The 25,322-nt window shown below is 45.5% G+C and overlaps 1 protein-coding gene across 1 annotated transcript in view; it reads right to left on the bottom strand.

The window, feature by feature from the left end:
* LOC134928003 (regulator of G-protein signaling 9-binding protein B-like) overlaps nt 1-25,322 on the bottom strand; it is a 95,113-nt gene that overhangs the window by 69,391 nt on the left and 400 nt on the right. The window contains exon 2 of the mRNA XM_063923199.1: nt 21,313-21,622. Coding sequence (XP_063779269.1) covers nt 21,313-21,622 — 310 coding nt within the window. The remainder of the gene's footprint in view (nt 1-21,312; nt 21,623-25,322) is intronic.

The following is a 25,322-nucleotide window of genomic DNA, read 5'->3' on the forward strand; positions in this document are numbered from 1 at the left end:
AGACTCTGGCACTGTGCCCGAGTCTACTGTGCATGCACTAATCTGTTAACGTGGCGCCTGCGCTATTCTCCTGGTGCTTTCTGTGTTGTGCATGCGCAGATCTTTGGCAGGCACCATTTTAGCAGTGATTTCTGCAGCGTTGATGGAGAGATATGTACCATAATTGGGTGCATATGGTGCTCGGTGTGGTCCCCCTGAATCCATGGGCCCTGCACCTATAAGTTTTAAATATTTTTTGTGTTTTTTTATTAACAATTATGTAGGTCTTTTTTCACGCATTTGTGGTTTGTTTGATCTTCTGCAGACTCCCAAGGACAAAATAATGATGTAAACAGCCAGTATGAAAAGTTTGCAAAGTTCCCATGTCATGTTAACTTTATGTTTTGTCTCACTTTCAGATCGACGGAGCACTGGCATTTCCAGATCAATCCAAGGCTTAACTCCGATAGGTAAAACTTGTATGTATCAGTTTAACTTGAATCAGAGCTCGGGATATATTTACTACAAGTCAATTTTGGTCAGTGTTGATCGATTTTATTTTTTTCTCAATGTTGGGTCGATTTTTTATTGATTTTGTGTTTCAGGGTCTAAATCACACATTTACTAACAGATGATTTTTGACATCCTTTTAAAAAAAATATGTAAAAAAATGAATTTGTTAATAATTGTGGGATTTAGGGGTATATTTACTAAAAATCGTCCTGGGTCGATTTTTGGTCTATGTTTGATCGAGTTTTGATTGATTTTGTATTTCAGGGTCTAAATTCCACATTCTACTGCTTTTAGACCACAAAATAGCGGGTCGTAGCCGGGAGCCTGACACGGGTGCTACCCGGCTGCGACCCGCGTCAGCCCCCTTTCCCACTGGAGTCACCAGCCTGGCATATTGCCGAGTTGGTGACATTGCCGGTGACGTGACGGGTGAGGCGCTTGGAGATCACATGATCCCCAAGCGCCGCCCGCACATAGACTGCAAACGGGAAGCCGGGTTGCATCGACCCGGCTACTGTTTACACGCACAGTTTGCCTGGTTGAACACGGCTTGTAACCGGGGCGGAATGCGTCTCCAGACACAGTACACAGCTGCGTCTCAGTACACTGTGCACAGTACCCACGCTGGCAAAAACTGCCTTAAAATGGTTTTCTCTCCATTTTAAGCAACAGATTACCTCAGCCAGTATAAAAAAGCGGGAAGACCGCGTGCCATTGAAGGGGCGGGGCTTCATTATGAGAGGATCCAGCATCTCACCAGCGCCATTTTCCCTCTGCAGTGGACACAGACACTGACTGACAGGGACACGCAGCACCTCCAGTGTAACTCCAGATTACCTCAGCCGTACCAGGAGGTCATAGCGGGGGGGGGGGGGGGGGGGAGCGATTATTAGTGTACTAAGTCCCCTATCAGGGTGCTTAGTCTGCGACCCGGCTAGGCTTTGCATTAGCGATAAGGGCGCGGTGGGGGATGGCTCCAAATTACTCTGTGTCTCCCTGAAGGGCTCGTTGTGGGTTGATTGTGCTTAACCTTTTCCAGTTTGTGTGTGTGTGTGTGTGTGTGCTGTCACATTTACATTATGTCAGGAAAGAGTGTGTTTCTTGTACAGCGGAGTGTTCCTCTTTACCAGGGGGCTCACTACTGTGTACTCAGGGCAGTGCACCTTCCCAGAATAGTGGGGCTAAACCGGAATTAGTTAATTCCATTAAAGGAATGATCGCAAATATTTCTACAAAGCTATCCCGCAATGAGAAAGATATGCAATACTAAGACAGACTGTGGATGAGTCCCCAAACCAGCATCTCAATCCCCTCCCATTTGTCCGCAAAAGTAATCTCTGGCCCATATCCTGCAGTCTGACTCTGGCACTGACGGGGCTGGTCTCTTCAAAGTGCTGCTGGGATTTCTAAGTGAGTTGGAAACAGTATAAAGGTGAACTCTGATTAATCTCTGTCTATCCATACAGAGATATTAATTTTGTGAGAGAAAGTAATCTGATTCTGATTGATTGTTTGTATCTATACTGTTTCTTTTTGTTTTAATACATCTGTACTGGGGTTTTTTTTTTGTGTTGTTTTTCTTTTGGAGGGAAAAAAAAAAAAGTGTGAGGTGATAGCCTGAGGGGTTAACTCAGGTGTGAGTAATCAGGAGTAATCAGGAGGGTGAGGGGCTGATTGAAACAGCTGGGTGAGCCTATATAAGCAGTGACCAGACTCTTTGAGCCTGCTCTGTGGGGCTGGTCTCTTCAAAGTGCTGCTGGGATTTCTAAGTGAGTTGGAAACAGTATAAAGGTGAACTCTGATTAATCTCTGTCTATCCATACAGAGATATTAATTTTGTGAGAGAAAGTAATCTGATTCTGATTGATTGATTGTATCTATACTGTTTCTTTTTGTTTTAATACATCTGTACTGGGGTTTTTTTTTTGTGTTGTTTTTCTTTTGGAGGGGAAAAAAAAAAGTGTGAGGTGATAGCCTGAGGGGTTAACTCAGGTGTGAGTAATCAGGAGTAATCAGGAGGGTGAGGGGCTGATTGAAACAGCTGGGTGAGCCTATATAAGCAGTGACCAGACTCTTTGAGCCTGCTCTGTGGGGCTGGTCTCTTCAAAGTGCTGCTGGGATTTCTATGTGAGTTGGAAACAGTATAAAGGTGAACTCTGATTAATCTCTGTCTATCCATACAGAGATATTAATTTTGTGAGAGAAAGTAATCTGATTCTGATTGATTGATTGATTGTATCTATACTGTTTCTTTTTGTTTTAATACATCTGTACTGGGTTTTTTTTTTGTGTTGTTTTTCTTTTGGAGGGAAAAAAAAAAAGTGTGAGGTGATAGCCTGAGGGGTTAACTCAGGTGTGAGTAATCAGGAGTAATCAGGAGGGTGAGGGGCTGATTGAAACAGCTGGGTGAGCCTATATAAGCAGTGACCAGACTCTTTGAGCCTGCTCTGTGGGGCTGGTCTCTTCAAAGTGCTGCTGGGATTTCTAAGTGAGTTGGAAACAGTATAAAGGTGAGTTAGAATACAGATAAAGGTGAGTTTTTTAATACACAATCAGGAACACACATTTACAGTACCATTAAACTTCTGGTGAGACTGCAAGGGGCTGACCTTGTGAGTGAGTGAGAGGGTCTCTTACTTGGAGTAGCAGAGGGGCTGTGATTGTGCGGGTATGAGGGGCATTTTTTATTTTTTTTCTTAGCAGGAGCTGGAAGCCGAGTGAAAAGGAGGAGCAGTGAGCTGGTACAACTGCAACTGCTAAGTGGAGTATAGGTGCCGCAGGTGAGAGCACTACGGCTGCATAAAAGTGAAGGACCAAGAACCGCACAAAGATAGATAAGTATAAGCCAGCTTAATTATTGTATAAGTGATATTGCTTGTCTTCTATTTTTTATTTTTGCTGCTTTTTCTTTGAGTGTAACAGGGAGTTAGACCTTGCAAACAATATGGGAGGGGCTGTGATTGAGGACCTCACTCAGTGCATGTCGTGCAAGATGTATGCACACCTGGAGCTACCGGCCCAGTGTGAATACATCTGCACGAGGTGTGTGCGAACTGTTGCCCTGGAAGCCCAGGTAACTGATCTAGAGCAAACGGTTACGCGACTGAGGGAGATTCACAATCTCGAGCGTAGTTTAGACAGAACGGTGGAGGAGTTGCGGGAGGGGTCACTGGTAGAAGAGGATGATGATCAGGTAGCCAGTTGGGTCACAGTTAGAAGGAAGAATAAGAGGGGGAGGCACGACATCTCCGAACTATCAAACCCGAACAAATTTGCCCGATTGGACGAGGAATCGGAGGATGATAGCGAAGAAATGACGGTGCCGGAGGAGACTGCTCCCTCTAGCATCCAGAGGTGCGGTCCCTCTGGCGCGGTTGGGATAAAAGATAGAGAGGTACCTAGTCAAATGGTGGTGGTAGGGGATTCTATCATCAGGAAGGCAGATAGGGCAATCTGCTACCGGGACCGTGATCGCCGTACAGTCTGTTGTCTCCCGGGTGCTCGGGTACGGCACATCGCGGACCGGGTAGATAGATTGTTGGGAGGGGCTGGCAAAGACCCGGCGGTCTTGGTGCACGTTGGCACCAATGACAAAGTTAGCGGAAGGTGGGATGTCCTTAAGAAAGATTATAGGGACTTAGGAAAGAAACTGAAGGCAAGGACATCTAAGGTAATATTCTCGGAATTATTACCCGTGCCACGCGCTAGTCCAGGGAGGCAGAGGGAGATTAGGGAGGTAAATGTGTGGCTTAGGGATTGGTGCAGGAAAGAGGGGTTTGTGTTCCTGGAACACTGGGCGGACTTCTCAGTCAGACGCCATCTCTTTTGTCGTGACGGATTGCACCTGACTGAGGAGGGGGCAGCGGTGCTGGGGGGAAGGATGGTTAGAAGGTTGGAGGAGATTTTAAACTAGGAGCCTGGGGGGAGGGTTTAGCTAAAAACTACGGGTCATGCAGTGAGAATAGTGGGGATGGCGGTAGTAAACAAAATGGGGGAGAAGTTGGGGGGAGGGTAAGAGCAGGCAGTAAGGTTATTAACATGGGTACTAAAAGGGATTTTACCAAAGCACTAACCAATGACGATTACAGGTCATCCTTGCCACATAAGGTGAAAGATGTCCCTAACGCAAGGGAAAATACTTATCTTAGTTGTATGTATGTAAACGCCAGAAGCATTACTGGTAAAAAGGGTGAACTAGAAATACTTGCAGCAAGCAAACAGTATGATATTATAGGCATTACTGAAACTTGGTGGGATGAATCTCATGACTGGACAGTCAATCTAGAGGGCTATACACTGTTTAGGAGAGACAGACTAAATAAAAAGGGTGGAGGGGTGTGTCTGTACGTAAAGCCGTTTTTAAAACCTAATATATGGGAAGATACTCAGGAGGGTACTGTAGACACTGTTGAGACACTATGGGTAGAAATTGCATGCGGGGAAAAAGGAACAAAAAAGTTAGTATTGGGTGTATGCTATAGGCCGCCTGGTATCAACGCATCTGATGATGAATTGTTACTAAAGCAAATTGAAAAAGCAGCAGGAGTAGGAGACATAGTAGTGATGGGAGATTTTAACTATCCAGAGATAAACTGGAAAAACGATTCATGTGATACTGCTAGGGGCAGTATGTTTTTAAACACACTAAATGATAACTACCTAGTCCAACTAATTGAGGAACCAACTAGGTACAATGCAATCTTAGACCTGGTATTAACAAACAATCAGGATTTGGTATCGGGTATTATAGTAGGGGAACCCATAGGAAACAGCGACCATAATATGGTCACATTCAATATCAGTTTCTACAAACAGCCCTATACTGGCTCAACTAGGACTTTAAATTTTAGCAAAGCAAATTTTGAAATGATGAGGGTATTTTTCAGGGATATTGAATGGGAAGGTTTGTTTTTAGGAAAAAATACTACGGAGAAATGGGAGGTACTAAAATTCCTGCTAGCTAAAAATACACTCAAATATATTCCTATGAGTAGCAAAAAAGGGAATAAAAATCATAAACCGATGTGGCTTAACAAAAAGATTAAGGAACTTATGGGCAAGAAAAGGCGAGCATTTAAAAAATACAAATCTGACAGGGAAGCAGAGTCATTTCAGCACTATAAGGAATGTAACAAAAATTGCAAAAAGGAAATAAGAGCGGCTAAAGTAGAAACTGAAAAACTAGTAGCAAAGGAAAGCAAAGCAAATCCCAAAAAATTCTTTAAATACATCAATAGCAAGAGATTAAAAAAGGAGAGTATAGGCCCTTTGAAGGACACGTTGGGAGTCTTAAGCAAAAATGATAATGACATAGCGAACACACTAAATGAGTTTTTTTCAACAGTATTCACTAGAGAGGACCCAATTCAGGGACTGACACACAATCTCAATAAGGACAATATCACACTGATAGGTACTTATTTAAGCGAGAAAGTAGTCTGTCACCGATTAAAACATTTAAAGATTAATAAATCACCAGGGCCCGATGGTATTCATCCAAGGGTTCTAATGGAGCTTCACTCTGAACTGGCAAAACCGCTATCTCTGATCTTTGAGGATTCAGTTATATCAGGTATGGTTCCCAAAGACTGGCGTATAGCGGAAGTAGTGCCTATATTCAAAAAGGGAAGTAAAGCTGAACCAGGTAATTATAGACCAGTTAGTCTTACATCTATAGTGGGGAAAGTATTGGAAGGTATTCTAAGAGATAGTATTCAGAAGTTCCTTGAAACCAATAAGGTCATTAAAAGGAATCAACATGGGTTTATGAAGGACAGATCCTGTCAAACCAACTTACTTGGCTTTTATGAAACAGTAAGCGCAAACCTAGATCAGGGTAAAGACGTGGATGTAATCTTTTTAGACTTTGCCAAAGCGTTTGATACTGTACCACACATGAGACTTATATACAAGCTACAAGAATCAGGGCTAGGAAGCACAATATGCACTTGGGTCAAAAACTGGTTAGATAATAGGAAGCAGCGCGTTGTGGTTAATGGATATTTTTCAACTTGGACTGAAGTGCTAAGTGGTGTTCCGCAAGGCTCAGTATTAGGACCGCTATTGTTCAATATTTTCATTAACAACCTAACAGAAGGTCTAGAGAGCATGGTGTCAATTTTTGCAGATGATACCAAATTGTGTAAGGCTATTTATACAGAGGAGGATGCCGAGTCTCTTCAGAACGACTTAGTTAAATTAGAAGCATGGGCAGCCAAATGGAGAATGCGCTTCAACACAGACAAGTGTAAGGTAATGCACTGTGGTAACAAGAACAAAAATTACACCTACCTACTAAATGGGGTAAAACTAGGGGATTCTGTACTGGAAAAGGACTTAGGTGTCCTCATAGATAGCAAGCTAAGCAGTAGTACCCAAAGTAGGACTGCAGCAAAGAAGGCTAATAAGATATTAGCATGCATAAAACGGGGTATTGATGCTAGGGACGAGAGTATTATACTCCCATTATATAAATCACTAGGGAGGCCACACCTTGAATACTGTGTACAATTCTGGGCACCGTACTACAAAAAGGATATCCTGGAGCTTGAAAAGGTACAAAGGAGGGCGACCAAACTAATTAAGGGCATGGAGACGATGGAATACAAGGAAAGGCTTGAAAGACTAGGCATGTTTACATTGGAAAAGCGGAGACTAAGAGGGGATATGATCAACATCTACAAATATATAAGGGGACAATACTCAGAGCTTGCGCGGGACCTGTTTTTGGTTAGATCAACACAGAGGACTCGTGGACACTCGCTCAGGTTAGAGGAGAGGAGATTCCGCACAATACGGCGTAAAGGCTTTTTCACGGTAAGGACAATACGTGTTTGGAATTCCCTGCCCGAGGGAGTTGTAATGGCGGAATCTGTCAACACCTTTAAGAATGGGTTAGATAAATTCCTATTGGATAAGGATATCCAGGGGTATGGTGCATAGTCATGCATTATAGTTACTATTTAGTCAAATCATCATGCAGAGGACACCACAAATAGGTTGAACTCGATGGACAATTGTCTTTTTTCAACCTCAGATACTATGTTACTAGACATGGGGGAGGGTGAGGTGGATTTGGAGGGGGGGGGATGCTACTCTGTCACAGGGAATAGAGTCTCTTATAGAGGCTATCAGAGATGTTCTGCAAATTCCTGATAAGGTGTCAGAGGAGTGTGAGGAATCTTATTTTAATGTAAAAAAGAAGTCCTCAGTCACTTTTCCTGCGTCAAAGGAATTGAATACCCTGTTTGAAGAACCATGGGTTAATCCTGATAAGAAATTTCAAATCCCTAAAATGTTGCTCTCATCTTTTCCTTTTCCTCTGGAGGATAGGAAAAAATGGGAAAATCCACCGAGAGTGGACGCATCAGTAGCCTGTCACGCAAAATTGTATTGCCTATCCCTGGTGCAGCCTCCCTAAAAGATACGTCTGATCGTAAAATTGAGACTACACTGAAATCATTGTACACAGCTGCTGGGGTGGCCCAAAGACCCACTATTGCATGTGCGTGGATCATAAAATCCATCGCTAAATGGTCAGGTAACCTAATTGAGGGGTTAGATTCCTTATCTAGGGGGATGTTGTCTTACTCCTGCAGCATATACAGGACTCTGCAAACTTTATGGTGGAAGCCATAAAAGAGATTGATTTGCTTAATGCACGCACCACTGCTATGGCAGTATCAGCACGCAGGGACTTGTGGCTACTTCAGATGTGGACTCCAGGAAAGGCATGGAAGGCCTACCGATCACAGGAGAGGCCTTGTTCGGAGACGAACTAGACAAATGGATCTCCAAAGCTACTGCGGGTAAGTCTACATATCTTCCTTCCGCAGCTCCCCAAGCCAGGAAAGCTTATTCAGCTTCAAATTTACATTCCTTTTGGACAGCCAAGTTTAAGGGGAAATCCAGAGGTGCTTCTACGGCCTCCAGAGGTGCAAGAGGTAAACCATGCAAACCAGCAACTGCAGGTGTTCAGGAACAGAGCTCAGGCTCTGCTTCCTCAAAGCCTTCAGCATGACGGTGGACCGCGAGGCCTGGAGGTTTGTCAGGTGGGAGCCTGACTACAATTCTTCAGTCACATCTGGTCAAGTTCGTGCTGGGGATCCCTGGGTAATAGATCTTATTTCCCAGAGCTACAGACTGGAATTCCAAGAGCTACCACCTCACAGATTCTTCAAATCAGGCTTACTAGCTTCACAAAAGGCAAGTATAACTTTACAGCTGGCCATCCATAAAGTGGAACAGACTCAAGTCATTGCTCCAGTTCCACCTCATCTACACAACAAGGGATACTATTCCAACTTGTTTGTAGTGCTGAAACCGGATGGTTCGGTACGACCAATTCTGAACCTCAAGTCCTTGAACCCGTTCTTAAGAGTGTTCAAGTTCAAGATGGAGTCTCTGAAAGTGGTGATCTCAGGTTTGGAAGAAAGGGAATTCCTAGTGTCTCTGAATATCAAGGATGCGTACCTTCGCATTCTAATCTGGCCGCCTCACCAGACTTATCTACGGTTTGCACTACAGGACTCTCACTACCAGTTCCAGGCCCTGCCATTTGGTCTCTCCATGGCACCGAGGGTGTTCACCAAGGTGATAGCAGAGATGATGTTTATACTCCGCAAGCAGGGAGTGAACATAATTCTGTACCTGGACGATCTTCTGATAAAGGCGCCGTCCAGGGAGAGGTTTCTCGACAGCATTGGCCTCTCATCCAAATTTCTCCAGGATCACGGGTGGATTCTGAACCTTCCAAAATCTCACCTAGAGCCAACACAGAGGCTCCTATTCCTGGGAATGATACTGGAGTTCCTTCCGTTGGAAAAAGCATTGGTAATCCAGTTGATGGTTCGGGATGTCCTGAAGCCGACCCGGATATTGGTGCATCTATGCATTCGCCTTCTGGGGAAAATGGTGGCCTCTTACGAGGCGCTTCAATACGGAAGGTTTCACGCAAGACCCTTCCAGCTTGATCTGTTGGACAAATGGTCCGGATCGCACCTTCACATGCACCATAGGATTTGTCTGTCACCAAAAGCCAGGCTCTCCCTTCTGTGGTGGCTACAGACCTCTCACCTCGTCGAGAGTAAGAAGTTCGGAATTCAGGACTGGATCCTGTTATCCATGGATGCAAGCCTCAGAGGTTGGGGAGCAGTCACCCAAGGGGTGCAGTTTCAAGGAAGATGGTCAAGTCAGGAAGTTGTCCTTCCAATCAACATTCTGGAACTCAGGGCCATATACAACACCCTTCTACAGGCCTCTTATCTTCTTCAGGATCGGGCCATTCAAGTCCAGTCGGACAATGTAACGGCGGAATGAAAAGCAGAGCAGCAATGTCAGAGGTGTCAAGAATTCTCCTCTGGGCAGAAAAAAATGCTGTGGAGTTGTCAGCGGTCTTCATTCCGGGAGTAGACAACTGGGAAGCAGACTTCCTCAGCAGACACGACCTGCACCCGGGGGGCGGCCTTCACCCGGAAGTGTTCAGGTGCTTGACACGTCGGTGAGGATATCCACAAATTGACATGATGGCCTCTCGTCTCAACAAGAAGCTCAAGCGGTAATGTTCCAGGTCGAGAGACCCATAGGCAGTGATAGTGGACGCTCTGACTCTATTGGGTCTATCAGATGGTGTACGTGTTTCCTCCACTTCCTCTGATCCCAAGAATTCTCAAAAGAATAAAAAGTGAAAAGGTTCAAGCAATCCTCATTGCTCCGGACTGGCCAAGAAGGGCCTGGTACGCGGACCTTCTAGAGATGCTTCTCGAGGATCTGTGGCCTTTACCTCTTTGCGAGGATCTTCTGCAACAGGGCCCATTCATCTATCAAGAGTTACTGTGGCTACGTTTGACGGCATGGAAGTTGAACAGCTGATTCTAGCCAGAAGAGGGATCCCTAAGAAAGTTATCCTGACTATGATCCAAGCCAAGAAGGGGGTAATGTCTAAACATTACCACCGTATTTGGAAGAAATGCATCGCTTGGTGTGAGAGCAGAACTTATTCTGCTGTGGAATTTCAACTGAGACGTTTTCTGCTTTTTTTGCAGGCAGGTGTGGATGTGGGCCTACGTCTGGGCTCAATAAAAGTCCAAATTTCGGCCTTGTCCATTTTCTTTCAAAGACAATTGGTTTCTCTCCCTGAGGTCCAGACGTTTTTGAAAGGTGTTCTGCGCATACAACCTTCCTTTTTTGCCTCCCACGACACCTTGGGATCTCGATTTGGTGCTGCAGTTCCTCCAATCGGACTGGTTTGAACCATTACAGGAGGTGGACATAAAATATCTTACATGGAAGAATGTCACACTATTGGCCTTGGCTTCAGCAAGACGTTTGTCGGAGCTGGGGGCTTTGCCTCACAAGAGCCCCTATTTAATTTTCCATGAGGACAGAGCTGAACTCAGAACTCGTCAGCAATTTCTCCCGAAAGTGGTGTCTGCGTTTCACATCAACCAACCTATTGTGGTTCCGGTTATCACTGACACTTCCGCTACTTCAAAGTCTTTGGCTGTTGTGAGGGCTTTGAAGGTATATGTAAAGAGGACAGCTCGTCACAGGAAATCTGACTCGCTGTTTGTTCTATATGACCCCAGTCAATTTGGGTGTCCTGCGTCAAAGCAGACAATTGCTTGCTGGATCAGGCTCACTATCCAGCATGCTTATTCCATGGCAAGTGTGCCGGTTCCAAAATCTTTACAGGCCCACTCTACTAGGTCGCGGGTTCTTCCTGGGTGGCTGCCCAGGGTGTCTCAGCTTTACAGCTCTGCCGAGCGGCTACTTGGTCTGGTTCGCACACGTTTGCTAAGTTCTACAAGTTTGATACTTTGGCCTCTGAGGACCTTCAGCTTGGTCAATCAGTTCTGCAGGAACCTCAGCACTCTACCACCCAGTTTGGGAGCTTTGGTACATCCCCATGGTACTAAATGGAACCCCAGTATCCTCTAGGACGTAAGAGAAAATAGGATTTTAATTACCTACCGGTAAATCCTTTTCTCGTAGTCCCTAGAGGATACTGGGCGCCCGCCCGGTGCTTCGTTTTTTCCTGCACTGTTACTTGATTATGTATTGTTGGTTCAGCTGTTGCTTTTCCTGTTTAAAGTTGGGTTAGCATAGCTTTCCTCTGTTTGTGTGTGCTGGTTTGGAATCTCACCACTATCTTTATCTATCCTTCTCTCAAAGTATATCCGTCTCCTTGGGCACAGTTTCCTAGACTGAGTCTGGTAGAAGGGACATAGAGGGAGGAGCCAGCCCACACTATCAAATTCTTAACGTACCCATGGCTCCTAGTGGACCCATCTATACCCCATGGTACTAAATGGAACCACAGTATCCTCTACGGACTACTAGATGAGGATTTACTGGCAGGTAATTAAAATCTTATTTTTTTATCCTCCTTAAAAGTGGCAGAGGGGTGTGGCTACAGTTATTAGATACATAGTCAATAGGTCAACACCATATGGTGGACATGCATTAAGTTGACAAAGTCAAAATGTTGATAGGGTCTACAGGTAAAAGGCAGAGAGCACAGACGGTCAACAGTGTCAAATGGTTGATGTGGAAATGGCCGACAGAAGTTTTTTGGTGTCATTTTTGTATGTTTCATCACCCGTGACCCCAATTAGTGGTAGCGTAAACCCTTGCAGGCTCGGTATGCTTAAGGCAAAGTGCCTAGGTTACTATTCCCACCAATTGTAGTACATGTGGATGCTAAAACCAAACAAAAGTTGGAAAACAATGTGAAAAAATAAAAAATAAACTTGTGTTGACCATATGTGTGCTGACCACTGCCATGTCGACCTTTTGACCTGTCTACCTTTTGCATGTCAACCTTTTGACCTTGTCTACCTAATGCCTGTTGACTGCATGGTGTCGACTTATTGACTGTTTATCTAAGACAGCGTCTATCCATTTTCCGGTACCCAAACATTTTTATGTAAGTTAATAAAAACCGTGATATGCACAAATGTAACACATTACATATAGATATCCTTATATATATATATATATATATATATATATATATATACATATACAGTATAACATATTTATTCCCATATATATTGTATATTAGGATAAAATGGACATCATTTTAAATTTTCTGACGTATTTTCAGCTGGGCCAGCAATCTTACAAATGGTTGTTCAAGGACAATTTTCAATAGCAGTCAAGTACTGTGGCATCATTTTCACAAAATGAAACATGCTACACATCCACGTGTTTTGTGTTTCGTGAGTAATATAAACATAATTTTATACCAGAGGTGTAACTGTGGGAGACAACAGAGTCGGCTGTCACCCGGCTCTTGCTTTGTAGGGGGGCACCTCTCCTTCCATTCCGCGACACCATTTAATTAAGTTAATTGATAGCCTCCATTATCTCTTCCTCGCTGCACCTTATAAGTCACAACCTCTTTATTACAGATACACATTTTACAAGTTTCATACCCAGGATTAGAACCCATGACCTATTACACTGGAAGCAGACACCTTACTGATGAAGCTATTTGCTCCTGTATAGGAAGTATGAGATTTGTAACTATATGAAGTTACTTCTCTGACAAATACAACTAAGTTAAAATTCTCATGCTTCCTATACAGGAGCAAATCAGTAAGGCTTCTGTTTTTAGTGTTATCGGGTAGAGTCATCTCTGTGTCTCCTGACCATCGGCCAATGGTCTGAACACATAGATGACTGAACTTGATTAGTGATTCAATCAGGATCGTACCAGGGTTCCTGCAAAATAAGCAACATGATAATAAGATTTTACTCACCGGTAAATCTATTTCTCGTAGTCCGTAGTGGATGCTGGGGACTCCGTAAGGACCATGGGGATTAGCGGCTCCGCAGGAGACTGGGCACAACTAAAGAAAGCTTTAGGACTACCTGGTGTGCGCTGGCTCCTCCCACTAAGACCCTCCTCCAGACCTCAGTTAGGATACTGTGCCCGGAAGAGCTGACACAATAAGGAAGGATTTTAAATCCCGGGTAAGACTCATACCAGCCACACCAATCACACCGTATAACTCGTGATACTATACCCAGTTAACAGTATGATAACAACTGAGCCTCTCAACAGATGGCTCAACAATAACCCTTTAGTTAGGCAATAACTATATACAAGTATTGCAGACAATCCGCACTTGGGATGGGCGTCCAGCATCCACTACGGACTACGAGAAATAGATTTACCGGTGAGTAAAATCTTATTTTCTCTAACGTCCTAAGTGGATGCTGGGGACTCCGTAAGGACCATGGGGATTATACCAAAGCTCCCAAACGGCGGGAGAGTGCGGATGACTCTGCAGCACCGAATGAGCAAACTCTAGGTCCTCCTCAGCCAGGGTATCAAACTTGTAGACTCTTGCAAGAGTATTTGAACCCGACCAAGTAACAGCTCGGCAAATTTGTAAAGCTGAGACCCCTCGGGCAGCCGCCCAAGAAGAGCCCACTTTCCTCGTGGAATGGGCTTGTACAGATTTAGGGTGCGGCAGTCCAGCCGCAGAATGTGCAAGTTGAATCGTGCTACAGATCCAGCGAGCAATAGTCTGCTTAGAAGCAGGAGCACCCAGCTTGTTGGGTGCATACAGGATAAATAGCGAGTCAGTTTTCCTGACTCCAGCCGTCCTGGAAACATACTTTTCAGGGCCCTGACTACGTCCAGAAACTTGGAATCCTCCAAGTCCCAAGTAGCCACAGGCACTACAATAGGTTGGTTCACATGAAAAACTGCTACCACCTTAGGAAGGAATTGGGAAGGAGTCCTCAATTCCGCCTTATCCATATAAAATACAGATAAGGGCTTTTGACAAAGCCGCCAATTCTGATACACGCCTGGCCGACGCCAAGGCCCACAGCATGACCACTTTCCACGTGACGTATTGTAGCTCCACGGATTTAAGTGGCTCAACTCAATGCGACTTCAGGAAATCCAACACTACGTTGAGATCCCACGGTGCCACTGGAGGCACAAACGGGGGCTGACTATGCAGCACTCCCTTAACAAAAGTCTGAACTTCAGGCAGTGAAGCCAGTTCTATTTTGGAAGAAAATCGATAGAGCCGAAATCTGGACCTTAATGGAACCCAATTTTAGGCCCATAGTCACCTCTGACTGTAGGAAGTGCAGAAATCGACCTAGCTGAAATTCCTCCTTTGGGGCCTTACTGGCCTCACAGCACGCATCATATTTCCGCCATATGCGGTGATAATGGTTTGCGTTCACTTCTTTCCTAGCTTTAAATAGCGTAGGGATAACTTCCTCCGGAATGCCCTTTTCCTTCAGGATCCGGCGTTCAACCGCCATGCCGTCAAACGCAGCCGCGGTACGTGTTGGAACAGACAGGCCCCCTGCTGCAGCAGGTCCTGTCTGAGCGGCAGTGGCCATGGGTCCTCTGAGATCATTTCTTGGAGTTCTGGGTACCAAGCTCTTCTTGGCCACCCGAAACAATGAGTATAGTTCTTACTCCTCTCCTTCTTATTATTCTCATTACCCTGGGTATGAGAGGCAGAGAAGGGAATACATACAATGACTGGTACACCCACGGAGTTACCAGAGCGCCCACAGCTATCGCCTGAGAGTCCCTTGACCTGGCGCAATATCTTTGTAGCTTTTTGTTGAGGCGGGACGCCATCCTGTCCACCTGTGGCCTTTCCCCACGGTGTACAATCATTTGGAAGACTTCTGGACGAAGTCCCCACTCTCCCGGGTGGAGGTCGTGTCTGCTGAGAAAGTCTGCTTCTCAGTTGTCCACTCCGGGAATGAACACTGCTGACAGTGCTAACACATGATTTTCCGCCCATCGGAGAATCCTTGTGGCTTCTGCCTTCGCCATCCTGCTTCTTGTGCCGCCCTGTCGGTTTACATGAGCGACCACCGTGATGTTGTCTGACTGGATCAGCACCGGCCGGTGTTGAAGCAGGGGTCTAGCCTGACTTAGGGCATTGTAAATGGCCCATAGTTCCAGAACATTTATGTGTAGGGAAGTCTTTTCTTCCCTGTGTGACTGCCCCCCAGCCTTGAAGGCTGGCATCCGTGGTCACCAGGACCCAGTCCTGTATGCCGAATCTGCGGCCCCCTAGAAGATGACCACTCTGCAGTCACCACCACAGCGACACCCTGGCCCTTGGAGACAGGGTTATCCGCCGATGCATCTGAGGATGCGACCCGGACCACTTGTCCAACAGGTCCCACTGGAAGATCCTTGCATGGGACTTGGCGAATGGAAATTCTTCGTAAGAAGCTACCATCTTTCCCAAGGCTCGCGTGCATTGATGCACCGATACCTGTATTTGTATTAGGAGGTCTCTGTCTAGAGACGCCAACTCCTTGGACTTCTCCTCCGGGAGAAACCCTTTTTATCCTGTTCTGTGTCCAGAACCATACCCAGGAACAGTAGACGCGTCGTAGGAACCAGCTGCGACTTTGGAATATTCAGAATCCAGCCGTGCTGTTGTAGCACTTCCCGAGATAGTGCTACTCCGACGAACAACTGCTCCCTGGACCTCGCCTTTATAAGGAGATCGTCCAAGTACGGGATAAGTACTTCGGCCATTACCTTGGTAAATACCCTCAGTGCCGGGGACAGACCAACGGCAACGTCTGGAATTGGTAATGACAATCCTGTACCACAATTTTGAGGTACACCTGGTGAAGAGGGTCAATAGGGACATGCAGGTAAGTATCCTTGATGTCCAGTGAAACCCTGAAATTTTCCAGGCTTGCAATAATCGCCCTGAGCGATTCCATTTTGAACTTGAACCTTCGTATATAAGTGTTCAAGGATTTCAATTTTAGAATGGGTCTCACCGAACCGTCTGGATTCGGTACCACAATCATTTTGGAATAGCAACCCCGGCCATGTTGAAGGAGGGGTACCTTGATTTCACCTGCTGGAAGTACAGCTTGTGAATTGCCGCCAGTACTACCTTTCTCCGAGGGCAGCAGGCAAGGCTGATGTGAGGCAACGGCGAGGGGGAGTCGTCTCGAACTCCAGCCTGTATCCCTGTGATACTACTTGCAGAACCTAGGGATCCACCTGTGGGCAAGCCCACTGGTCCCTGCAGTTCCCGAGACGCGCCCCCACAGCACCTGTCTCCACCTGTGGAGCCCCAGCGTCATGCGGTGGACTCAGAGGAAGCGAGGGAAGATATTTGATCCTGGGAACTGGCTGACTGGTGCAGCTTTTTCCTTCTTCCCTTGTCTCTGTGCAGAAAGGAAGCGCCTTTGACCCGCTTGCTTTTCTGAAGCCGAAAGGACTGTACCTGAAAATACGGTGCTTTCTTAGGCTTTTGTGAGGAAACCTGAGGTAAAAATTTTTCTTCCCAGCTGTTGCTGTGGATACGAGGTCCCAGAGACCATCCCCAAACAATTCCTCACCCTTATAAGGCAGAATCTCCATGTGCCTTTTAAAGGCAGCATCACCTGTCCACTGCCGGGTTTCTAATACCCTCCTGGCAGAATGGACATTGCATTAATTCTGGATGCCAGCCGGCAAATATCCCTCTGTGCATCCTTTATATATAAGACAACGTCTTAAATATGCTCAATGTTAGCAAAATATTATCCCTGTCTTAGCATATTAATATTATCTGACAGGGTATCAGACCACGCTGCAGCAGCACTATTTATGCTGAGGCAATTGCAGGTTTCAGTATATAACCTGAGTGTGTAAATACAGACTTCAGGATCGCCTCCTGCTTTTTATCAGCAGGTTCCTTCAAGGTGGCCGTATCCTAAGACGGCAGTGCCACCTTTTGACAAACGTGTGAGCGCCTTATCCACCCTAAGGGATATCTCCCAACGTGACCTATCCTCTGGCGGGAAAGGGAACGCCATCAGTAACTTTTTAGAAATTACCAGTTTCTTATCGGGGGAAACCACGCTTCTTTACACACTTCATTCATTCATCTAATGGGGGAACAAAACACTGGCTGCTTTTTCTCCCCAAAAATAAAACCCCTTTTATGTGGTACTTGGGTTCATGTCAGAAAATGCGTAACACATTTTTCATTGCCGAGATCATGTAACGGATGTTCCTAGTGGATTGTGTATATGTCTCAACCTCGTCGACACTGGAGTCAGACTCCGTGTCGACATCTGTGTCTGCCATCTGAGGTAACGGGCGTTGTTTGAGCCCCTGATGGCCTTTGAGACGCCTGGGCAGGCGCGGGCTGAGAAGCCGGCTGTCCCACAGCTGTTACGTCATCCAGCCTTTTATGTAAGGAGTTGACACTGTCGGTTAATACCTTCCACCTATCCATCCACTCTGGTGTCGGCCCCACAGGGGGCGACATCCCATTTATCGGCCTCTGCTCCGCCTCCACGTAACCTTCCTCATCCAACATGTCGACACAGCCATACCGACACACCGCACACACACAGGGAATGCTCTGACTGAGGACAGGACCCCACAAAGTCCTTTGGGGAGACCGAGAGAGAGTATGCCAGCACACACCAGAGCGCTATATAATGCAGGGATTAACACTATAACTGAGTGATTTTTCCCCAAATAGCTGCTTGTATACATATATTGCGCCTAAATTTAGTGCCCCCCCTCTCTTTTTAACCCTTTGAGCCTGAAAACTACAGGGGAGAGCCTGGGGAGCTGTCTTCCAGCTGCACTGTGAAGAGAAAATGGCGCCAGTGTGCTGAGGGAGAAGCCCCGCCCCTTTTTCAACTGACTTTCTCCCGCTTTTTCTGGAATACTGGCAGGGGTATTTTTACATCTATATAGCCTCTAGGACTATATATGATGTCGATTTGCCAGCCAAGGTGTCATATATTGCCCTCAGGGCGCCCCCCCCCAGCGCCCTGCACCCATCAGTGACCGAAGTGTGGGGTGTACATGAGGAGCAATGGCGCACAGCTGCAGTGCTGTGCGCTACCTTGGTGAAGACCGAAGTCTTCTGCCGCCGATTTTCCGGACTCTTCATGCTTCTGGCTCTGTAAGGGGGACGGCGGCGCGGCTCCGGGAACGAACACCAAGGTCGGGTCCTGCGGTCGATCCCTCTGGAGCTAATGGTGTCCAGTAGCCTAAGAAGCCCAAACTACCACCTGTTAGGTAGGTTCGCTTCTTCTCCCCTTAGTCCCTCGCTGCAGTGAGTCTGTTGCCAGCAGATCTCACTGTAAAATAAAAAACCTAAATATACTTTCTTTCTAGGAGCTCAGGAGAGCCCCTAGTGTGCATCCAGAGCTCAGCCGGGCACAAGAATCTAACTGAGGTCTGGAGGAGGGTCTTAGTGGGAGGAGCCAGTGCACACCAGGTAGTCCTAAAGCTTTCTTTAGTTGTGCCCAGTCTCCTGCGGAGCCGCTAATCCCCATGGTCCTTACGGAGTCCCCAGCATCCACTTAGGACGTTAGAGAAAATGCTATAGCTTTTTAATCTATATCAAAATCAAGTGATTCATTTTCATTGTATTAGCTAGACCAGTGGCGTAACTAGAAATTTTTCTCCCCCAAGCCAAAAAATTCTCCTCCGCCCACCCCCCATAATTGGCACTAGTGAAGCATTGAATCTACGCGCGCGCAGCAAAAAGGGCGTGTCCTTGCAGAAATGGGCGTGGCTTTGTATAAAGGGGCGTGACATTGCAGGAAAAGACTACCTTATACCCCAGTTTTGCAACCTGTACGCCCAGACGTTGGCCACCACAGGGAAAGAAAATAATCCTGATTCATGCCCCTTACATTATTTGTCATTTTTCCTCCTTATAGTAATGCCCAGTATACATTATGCCACATACTGCAATGGTCCTTAGACATTATGCCACACACAATAATGCACATGACACAATATGCACACACCATAATGCCCCCGACACATTATGCCACACACCGTAATGCCTGTGACACATTATGAAAGGAATTGCAATGCCCGTTATACATTATGCTACACACTGCAATGCTCCTGATACATTATAGCACATACAATGCCTGTGACACATTATGACACACACCGCAATGTCCGTGATACATTATGCCACACACTGCAATGTCTGTGATACATTATGCCACACACTGCAATGACCCTGAGACATTATACCACATACTACAATGCCAGTGATATAGTATACCACACACCGTAATGTCTGTGACACATACCGCAATGCCCGTTATACCCTATGCCACACACCGCAATGCCCATTATACATTATGCTACACACTGCAGTGCCCCTGAGACATTATACCGCATACCACAATGCCCATGATACATTATGCCACACACCGAAATGCCCATTACACATTAAGTCCTACAGTAAGGCTTCTAATTACTTTTAAATTACTTGCTCATTGCCAGGGGTTTCATGCTCTTGGTTCCATGCACGGTGCCAGGGGTTTTCATGCTCAGGGTGTCATGCTCGTTGCCAGGGGTTTCATGCGGTAGGTGTTATGCTTGTTGCCAGAGGTATCATGTGCTGGGTTTTAAGCTTGTTGCCAGGGGTTTCATGCACTGGGTGTCATGCTCGTTGCTAGGGGGTAATGCTTGTTGCCAGGGATTTCATGAGCTGGGTGTTGTGCTTGTAACCAGGGGGTAATGCTTGTTGCTAGGTCTGTGCTCCCAGTGCCATATATGCCCCAAGTGTCAGATATTACCCCACAGTGCCAGGTACACATATGCCCCCAGTGCCAAATATACTCCCCCAGTGCCTGGTACCCCCCAACCCCCACCCCACCCCCGCTGCTGTGCGTGTTTTGAAGGAGGACACGGAGGGCACAGTGCTGCCGGAGACCCAGGAGGGACACACAGGAGAGGCGCGCGCTGTGCCCTCCTTGTCCTTTCCAGCAGAAATCAGTGGTGGCGGCTAGGGCGTCCCGCAGCCCTGCGCGCCTCCAATCGATCACCGTGGCTGCGGACCCCTAGTTACGCCACTGAGCTAGACATCAAAATCAATTGTATATCTATTATGACTTTTCTATCAAATATATATTGTCTACACACTACTGGACTGATGGGTTCGTCGTGATGCTGGTGGCCACATGACCGACTCCGGCATCCCGACATTGAAGATCCCACGTCGGAGGGGGTCAGTATTTACCACCCCACCTTCCATGCTTTAATATCTTTGCCTATATCTTTTACGAGGGGACTCTGGATTCTTCTTTTTCCTAATGGCAACAAATATAACCAGATTTAAGTTCCTTTAGTAAAGGGGCACAGAATATCTTCCCCCACTGATGTTCCTTTGATGTATACTATCTAAATAAGAGTTGACAGTAGAAATTACTTAATGGAAATCTTGAGTATTCTGCAGTATACAGTTGTTTTATGGGACAGTTACATTCTGCAATACAAAACATACACAGATGCATCTCTGTGTGTCTGTGACTGTCTATACTACAAAGCATGCATGATCTATGTATTAACCTGGAGAAGGCATAAGGAAGTGATAAACCAGTGATAAGTACAAGGTGATAAATGGAAGAGCCAATCAGCTCCTAACTATCAATTTACATATTGGAGCTGATTGGCTGGTGCGTTTATCACCTTGCATTTATCACTGGTTTATCACTTCCTTATGCCTTCTCCAGGTTAATACATCTGCCCCTGAATCTGCTTTGTAAACTATCAGTTTATATTATGCTTTTACAGATTGACTAAAGAAAAAAACAACAGGTCCATATAATCTGACATTAGTCTTCATAATAGAAAAGAAATATATTTGTCCAATATATTCTTGAATTTCTTCCCATACGAGATTAAGGCTATTAGCTATGTGATTAGACTTCTTTTGCAGAATACTGTAAAAAAGAATGACACAGTATTTTTATCCCTCTATGACACAACATAATTCCCTAGCACAGCCTCTGTATGGTTCTCAGTCTACTGCTTACCTGAAGCTCCGGTCTGTACTGCAGGCTGATTAGTTGGAGAGAGGGGAACATAGAGACCCAGCTCAAACACTTTGCACATATCGGTGTGAAAAATCTCCAAGCAACAGGAAAACTGCACCCACAGGCGTTCTAGTTCCAGACGATGTTCTTTGCTTAGCTGCTTGTCTCGAAGAGCTGTGGTCAGTTTATTTCTGTTGCTCAGAGCCAGCTCTTGGGCCTTTTCTCGGGTGCGTCTCAATTCATCACGCAGGCGTTTACTGTCTGATGATCCCCCAACAGAGAGTGCCAGGTGTCTGTAGCAAGCGACCACCTTCCCATTTATACAGACACAAAGGAGGAAAGAATAATAGTATATGTTCATATGTAAAATAAGTGTAAGCAGCATCAAGCATCAACTTTACCAACAAATATGTCATTTTGAGACATGGTCGCTTTTGGGTGGAACATTCAGTACTCATTTTGTCAATAAGTGAGAATCAGCGACAGATGTATGAACCCAATCAGCTTTTACCTATCGTTTTATAGTATGTATCTGATAAATGCTAGGAAGAAGCCAACTTATCCACTCTTCAGCAGGTTTAATACATTTCCCCCCACAAGTTGAGTTTACCAAGGTAGAAAGATAAATTCTGCATCCAACAGAACTATAGTCTTTGGGCTCTCCAGCTCTGCTTGCTGCTGCAGTCTTCCTGACTGTAAAGAGGCAGAGATGGCGGGAGTAAGGAGAGTCCCGTGATGCCTGCAGTACTCTGTCATTAGTGGTCATTACTCAGACATTCAGACACTTATGTAAAATTGGTAGCAAATCCAAAAAAGGAACAGTTTGCTCAAGGATAAACCATGTTACAATGCAGTGGGATTAAATGCCTTTATTTGCATGCAGGGAAAGTATGGGTTGCTTTTTGCATGCAGCGAACCACTGGGAAGCTTTGTTTTTACACTGAAATGTAGATTAAGGGCCTAATTCAATAACGATTACAAATTCTGCTAATTAACAGAATTTCCATTCTTTGGATAGCATGCTGGGAGTCGCCCATCGCTGGGCAAGGCCTCACAGCATGCTGACCGCCGCCTCTCCCCCTTGATGAAGCAGAAATTGCAATTGCCGGCGCAGCTTAGCTACACCCGCAGGAGACCCGCCGCCATGTTCCTGATCACGGCGGCTGCATGTGATGTCACGCAGCTGCCGCGATTACGCCTCTGTTCGCGCTGCACCCCCCCATTTGCGCCGCAAAGCCCCCGCAATGCTCCATCTCGCCCTGGAAACAGAGCGTTGCCGCCCCCCGCCGCGCGACCGCCTCTGCCTGATTGACAGGCAGAGATAATCGCATTTTCTGTGCCCCCCCCCCCCGCCTGCGCCCGCGGGGCATTTGTAATAATTCCGGTTGGATCGCGATTTGCGATCCAACCTGAATTAGTCCCTAAATTTAAAAAAATTCCTTCCAAATCTATGCACATGTTTAATCTGCCCACCTTTATTACAACATGGTTTTGCCAGGATACTTATTTACTCCTTTTTTGCTCTTCTTTCAAATTTACTCCTAAAGCTGCATAAGCCCTCAGTGTGTTTTCCAAAGACCACATGCTGCCAGTGGCAGCTCTCATAAGTGAATGGAGGAGGGATGAACCCACACTACATGTGTGGGGACCCCTAGACAACATGTGTGGGGACCACTGGATAGTGGACCCAAGGGAAGTAATATTTTTGGTATGGTTTTACTTAGGATATGCCACTTAAAACCTCTATTTTCAGCTTTATGTGTCATTATCCTTTAACCCCACATTTCTGTGCAAATTCATCTCCAATAAGAAGGTGATGGAAGTAGTTAAAGATAAATATGTAATGTAATAAATTAACAACTGGTAGCCTAAACTGAATCACAGATATTAGCATTACTTAGGACATCAGTGCATGATGATAAATGGACAAAAGAATATGTAATAGAGTTAGCATTCCATGATAAATGTAGTATAGACACACATAAAGTTTATGTGCAGTACGGGGCTGGCAAGTGGTTTGCCTCACTGCGATTCCAAATGACTCAAAACATAGGCAACTATAGCAAACACAAGTGAACCATATAAATGTAAAGCCTTAAGGAACATTTGTTACCCCGGGCATAGGCAACCGCAGGGGAAGGGGAGGGGGGGGGGTCCGATTGCCCGGTAAACCCCCTCCACTTGGCCCTCATCTCAAATAATGAGCACAATAGCAATAGTGTATAATATGATTGCTAGAGCTGCCACCACAACTTGCAACTCAAGAGACAGAGTGTAACTGCTGAACATGCAACTTCTTCTACCAAGTTTGCTGTGTGTGCATATGAGCACTCATTCAGTGCACTGGATCAGAGAGTAGCTGCCAGAGAGAAGAGACAGATGCCTTACCATGAGGTGGGAGAATGTGTGCTTGTAAAGTGCAGTTCTGTCTCCTACTGGTTCTATTATGTTTGTGTATTTATCATGAGATGTTTAACCTTTTCCTGACCACTTATGTTATTTATATTAGTTAAATATGTTTTATACAGCCTATACTATAGATGGGATCAGTATGAAATCCCGATGGGCGGGATCCCAGCCGTCAGTAAACCGACCGCGGGATCCCGGCCACCAGTATGCCAGCAGCGGGCTGCGCTAGAAAGCCCCTTGTAGGCTCCCTGCACTCGCCACGCAGCGGGCAAGTTATATTCTCCCTCTATGGGTGTCATGGACACCCACAGAGGGAGAAAAGCCTGTGGCGAGGGTATTCTGGCGGCAGCATTTCATCGCTAGTCGGGATTCCGGTGTCACCATAGTGACCTCCAGGATCCCGACTAGCGGTATTGTAACCGCCTACCCTATAGACCATAAACAGTGTTAATTATTAATATTGTAATTACTGTAATGTGTGTGTGTGTGTATATATATATATATATATATATATATATATATACAGAAGAAAAGGCGGCACTCACAGTCTTGCAATGTGTGGTGAAGAAACACCCATCCAGGGGTGCTATTTCAATGTGGGTAACGTTTCGGGGACGTATCCCCTTCCTCAGACTGGTCTGAGGAAGGGGATACGTCCCCGAGACTTAACCCACATTAACATAGCACCGCTGGATGGGTGTTTCTTCACCACACATTGCAAGACTGTGAGTGCCGCCTTTTCTTCTGTTTGTATCATGGTGGGACAGCCCCCACAAGAAGGGCACCACAGCAGGTAAAGAGTCGCTGGGGTGCCGGAGATCATTATTGGTATATATATATTATACTGTATGTATGTGTTTAGTGTGTGGTTAGGTTCATCTACAGCTCCACCAGACTGCCGCACACATTCCAATGTTTCACAGAGCAGGAGATTGTTGATTGCATTTGGAAATCCCCCTCGAAAAATGATGTGTTTGCCCTGCCAGGGCCAGCCATCTTTTGAACAATGTGACTAATATATTTTACTGTATGCTTAATATCCATATAATGTTCACATTTTATATAAGTAGTTCACATTCTGTAGTAATATATTGTTATATTACGTTATATAAAAATATCAAAACGAAACAAGTAAATATAAATCTGATCTGTCAGTGTAGTCTTATGTCTGTAGAATACACAGTGAGGCTCCCTTCTTCCCAGAAGCTTTACACTTACACACATAATCCTACTATATCTATTCTTGTCCTGCTACACTGCCCTGGTCATCTGTCTCCTCTCACGTGGCTCCTATTCAATATGTAGCATTTATCCTTGCACTGACATTGAGCACTTGTCAGCAGCGCTGCATAGAACAGTAAAATTACATTTCAAGAAATAGATTGAGCTATGAAAGGGAGATTTGTGCTTCACCTTAATCAAACAGTATTTTATTATTATGATGAGGATGATTATTATTATTATTATTATTATTATTATTATTATTATCCTTTATTTGTTACAAATGACAGAAACAGTATAAAATAAACAAGATACAGTAAAAGTGACATACAGTACAGAACACGGCAGGACATGGTATGATTATTATTTAGCATTAATGT

Source organism: Pseudophryne corroboree, chromosome 5 (genome assembly GCF_028390025.1).
Source record: "Pseudophryne corroboree isolate aPseCor3 chromosome 5, aPseCor3.hap2, whole genome shotgun sequence".
Classification (NCBI taxonomy): Eukaryota; Metazoa; Chordata; class Amphibia; order Anura; family Myobatrachidae; genus Pseudophryne; species Pseudophryne corroboree.